A 4,565-nucleotide genomic window follows, 5' to 3' on the forward strand; every position below is an offset into this window, starting at 1 on the left:
CTCGTTTTATCACTTGTTACTGCTTCGTACAAATTGCGTCCCTATTTTGAGTCACATACAATTTCAGTCGTGACTAACTACCCCCCTGAAAACCATAATGAGGAAACCCGAACTGTCAGGGAGAATGGTTAAGTGGTATGTCCACCTGAGTGGGTACGACCTAAAATTTGAACCCCGAACAGCCATAAAGTTCCAAGCCCTAGCTGACTTTGTGTCAGACTTTAGTCCCACCTTTCAAGAACAAGCCGACAGTGAAATCTTGACCCTAAGTGAGGCTAAAGGGGAGTAGGTATGGGAGTTACACGTTGATGGGGCATCAATACGAAGGGAGCAGGGGTAGGGCTGGTCCTGAAATCACCTCACAGGGAACAGATAATACAGGCAGTACGATGTGAGTTCAAAGCAACGAATAACGAGGCTGAATACGAGGCCCTAATCTTAGGAATCCAATTAGCCTTAGAATTGCAAATCAGCCGCATCAAGGTGTATAGTGACTCCAAACTGATCGTAAACCATGTGAATAACGTATACACGACTAGGGATCCTAAAATGATAACCTACCTGGAAGTGGCGAATGAGCTCAAACTCCACTTTGCCTCCTTCCACATCCAGCAGATACCAAGGGATCAGAATGTTGAAGCGGATGCTCTTGCCACTCTGGGAGGAGCCTTCAATCCAGGGGCAGTGGGTACTATATCATTCATACATGTCATGAAACCTGCCATACGTCAGAATGAATAGCAGAACGCCAGTAAGGCTGCAACCACCCAGTGGACATACAAAGCAAGGATACTATGTACTGCCACACCTCAGGAAGAGATTGATGATTGGCGCAAGCCTTACATTAGTTGGCTACGTGATGAGGTATTACCACCTAACCAGAAAGACACCAGGAGTTTCAAAATGAAATCCTCCAAATTCGTACTCATTGATGGTATCCTATTTAGGAAGTCCTTGGCAGGACCATATTTGAGGTGCTTAAGCATACAGGAGGCACATGCAGTAATGTGTGATATCCACAGTGGTGATTGTGGAAATCACACAGGGGGTAGGAGCCTGTCCAATAAGACACTAAGGCAGGATTACTTATGGCCTAACATGAGGAAGGAAGCCATAGATTACGTCAAAAAATGCAAAGAATGCCAAAGGCACGCTCCCGTTAGCCACCAGCCAGCAGAACATATGTATCCGATCATCTCGCCTTGGCCTTTTATGAAATGGGGAATGGACATTGTGGGACCATTACTCCGTGCTTCTGGAAACAGGGCGTACATGCTGGGAATGACGGATTACTTCTCTAAATGGATTGAGGCATAAGCTTTCCCTCAGATCCAGGAGAAGCATGTGATATCTTTCATCAAGAGGAACATAGTCAGTAGATATGGCATCCCTTCAGAAATCATATGTGACAACGGGTCACAATTCATATCCAACAGAACGAAAGACTATTGCGCCAGGTGGAACATCAAGCTGTTTAAGTCCACTCCTAGGAATTCGCAGTCCAACGGTCAGGCAGAATCCAGCAACAAGATAGTCATGAAGAACCTGAAAAGAAGGCTGAAGGAGATAAGAGGCAACTGGGCAGATGAGCTCCCCTTCGTGTTGTGGTCTGATAGAACTACCCCCAAAGTGGCAACAGATCAAACACCATTCCGTCTGGTATATGGGGCCGAGGCAGTTATTCCCTCTGAGGTGCAAGTACCGACGCATCTATATGCCAATGCCACCGAAGAGAGGAACCGGGTAGGAATGGCCAGCAGCCTGGATACCATTGATGAGCCAATGATCAGCGTCCAAATCAGGATGGCAGCCTACAAGCAGACAGCTCCCAGAAGTTACAACAAAAACGTAAGGCTGAGAACGCTACAGGTAGGGGACCTGGAACTCAGGAAGGTATTCCCAAACACCAAGAATCAGAGTGCAGGCTAATTCGCCTACAACTGGGAAGGTCCCTACCACATAGAAGGCATCGTGGGTAATGGGGCATACAAGTTGGAGACTATGGATGGGGAAGCTGTCCCTAGATCGTGGAACATCATTCACCTTAAAAAGTATTATGTGTGAGGTTCCAGGTGCAGGACCCAGAAGTTCCACCTCCAACAGGTACATCCCAGGACCCTTGAATCCTAGCATTTAGTACTCCAGAAACCTTAGAACATGAACTAACTTGCTAAAAGTGTCTTTGATTAAGCAGCTATCGCTTGAAGGGGAACAACCCCAGAACCCACTTGCTGGAGCCACAATTCACTCTCTCATAAGGTACATAAGCAAAGAACTAATCATTTTATTTCGTACCTCCTGACTGTACCACCTGTATTGGTCTAACAGTAACATCTCTTTTGACAGCAGGAACAACTAAGTCACCAGGCAAGGTTTTGCGTTCAGTACGCACGTGCTAAGTCTCCTGAATTCACCAGGTACTACTAAGGAAATGACAACTTAGAACGTATCTTTCAAATCTTTTAAGTCAAAACCCTTTTTCTTATTTTCCCTTGGTGTCAACTTCACAGGTGTCACAAGGAGCAAAATGTGGAAGCAGCGTACTTAGTATTTCAAAAGGCCAAAATAAAACTCTATTTCTTTTAAGTTGTTGTAAAACTCTGGGGGAACACACTTTGTGCTCCCTAAACTATTTTGGATTTATGAAATTGCTTCCATTTTTAGGTTTATCATTGTTTTTGGATTGAATGTGGATATGGTAAGTTGAATATTAAGGCAATGTCCTAGTAGGCTAACTGATGAACATGAACTAGCAAATTGTTCCTCCTGCAGGAAGTACCCAATGTGCGCGTGGTCGTAACAGAGGGACTCGAGCATCCTGATGGACAGAAAGCTCCCTGAACCACCATAGACACCTCAACAAGTACGAAGCCGGCACACAAACAGAAAGAACAAAAAAATTGCTAGCAAAATAACAGAAGGAACAAAACGGAATTTTCATAAACACCCCTCAGCAGGGGGAACTTGAAAAGTAAGTATTTTTCCCCTCCTACGAGGCAAAAACAAAAAAGTACTAAAAGGTGCCCAAAACTACCAGGCAGCAAGAGTTGGATTACAATGGGCCACCACACAGGGTGCCCAACAAAACATCAAGATAAAAAAATTTAAATTTAAATGCCTAAACTAGGCAGCAGCTGCAGAATCCGGGGCGGCACTAGCAGGAACATCTACAGGGGTGTTGGACTCCAAAATAGCCTCTCCCCTAGATGGACCTTCCCCTCCCTGAGCAACAAGGGCATCCTCCCTGACCTCCTCGACCGACGCGACAGCTGGTTGTTCAGTCCTAGGACTGGTCTCTCCTTCATCACCACCCAACAAGTCGTTGATGAGGTTGAAGTCCGGCTTGATTGGATATGCAGCATTAAATAGCCGTTCCTCCTCAGCAAGGTCCCAGTTGGAGTGTTCACCTACCTCAAACTCCTTGATGCATTTGATCTTTGTTTCCCATGCGGAAACCAATGTAGAGTCCAAGAGTAGATGCTTCAACAGCTTCACCTCTTTGTGAGCCTCTTCCATACGCCTCTCTGCCGCCCTCCTCTCAGCATCCAGCCGCTTCTGGGCAGCCGCCTTCTCCTTAGTCAGCTTCTTTTGCGTCGCCACCTTCTCCCTCCTAGCCAGCGCCATATCTGCCTCCACCTTCCCTAGGTTGACGTTGAGGTTGTTCACCTCCCTCATCAAGCTGGCAACCTCCCTGCGCAGGAACAGGCCGTTCTGCAAGAAGATCAGTCAACAGCACGAACAAAATAGACCCATGAAGCATAAAGAGAATTAAAAAGTACCTGCAGGGCGCGTCCAGGAGCTTCATCTAGTACTGTAGGAAGAGGGGTATTTCCCAGGGAATGGACAGCAGCAAGGAGCAGGAGTTTTTCCATTTGAGGCCAGAGGGGCACCCCACTAGAGCCATACCCCTTGGGAAGGCGAATTACGGTGGAGGTATTGGCCAGAGGAGGCCTAGGAGTCACTGCAGCCAGAGGAGCAATCTCAATAAGGTCAGGCGTGTTAACCGGCTCCTTTTCAGCAGGGAGCGATGGTCTCTTTCTGAGAGAAGGACCGGAGGAGGCAGAAGCAACTTGTTTCCTCTTTCTATCCAGCAGGGAGAGAGAGAGGAAATAGGAGTATTCTCTAGTACAGGAACACAGTTAGACCATAAATGCAAATGACCATATAGCAAAAACGAAAACCTAGAAAAAACAAAGTCTTACCAGACGACATCAGGAATTCGGCAGCTGGGGGTTCTTGCTGACTGGTGGAGGTACCAACTTCCTCTTCTTCTTCTTCCTCTTCCTCTTCTTCCTCCTATTCTTCTCTCTCTTCTTCCTCCTCTTGCTCTCCTTCACTAATTTCAAGAGGTTCGGAGGCAGATGCACCAACATGGGAAGAAAGTACACCAGGGTAAGAACGAGTTGTAACAGGAAGAGCAAATAAACGGCTAATCACGCTGTGATCTCTTGAGGGAACTGACTGCTTCAAACCTGCAGTAGTACACCAGTAAGAACATTAAAATAAAAGAAAAACGATAGACACCCAGAAACTAAAATTACCTTTAGAGGCCCCCACTTGTCAAA

At 46.4% G+C, this 4,565-nt stretch overlaps 1 protein-coding gene across 1 annotated transcript; it reads left to right on the forward strand.

Annotated features, from left to right (window-relative positions):
• The first annotated feature begins 1,536 nt into the window (after nt 1-1,536).
• On the forward strand, nt 1,537-1,929 carry LOC141607471 (uncharacterized). Its single transcript, XM_074426822.1, has one exon. The coding sequence runs from the start codon at nt 1,537-1,539 to the stop codon at nt 1,927-1,929; it is 393 nt and encodes a 130-aa protein (XP_074282923.1).
• The last annotated feature ends 2,636 nt before the right edge of the window (nt 1,930-4,565 follow it).

Source organism: Silene latifolia, chromosome 10, assembly GCF_048544455.1.
Source record: "Silene latifolia isolate original U9 population chromosome 10, ASM4854445v1, whole genome shotgun sequence".
NCBI lineage: Eukaryota > Viridiplantae > Streptophyta > Magnoliopsida > Caryophyllales > Caryophyllaceae > Silene > Silene latifolia.

Excerpts from the sequence above, each read along its gene's own strand:
- LOC141607471 (XM_074426822.1), top strand. The coding sequence starts at position 1,537 with ATGAAGAACCTGAAAAGAAGGCTGAAGGAGATAAGAGGCAACTGGGCA.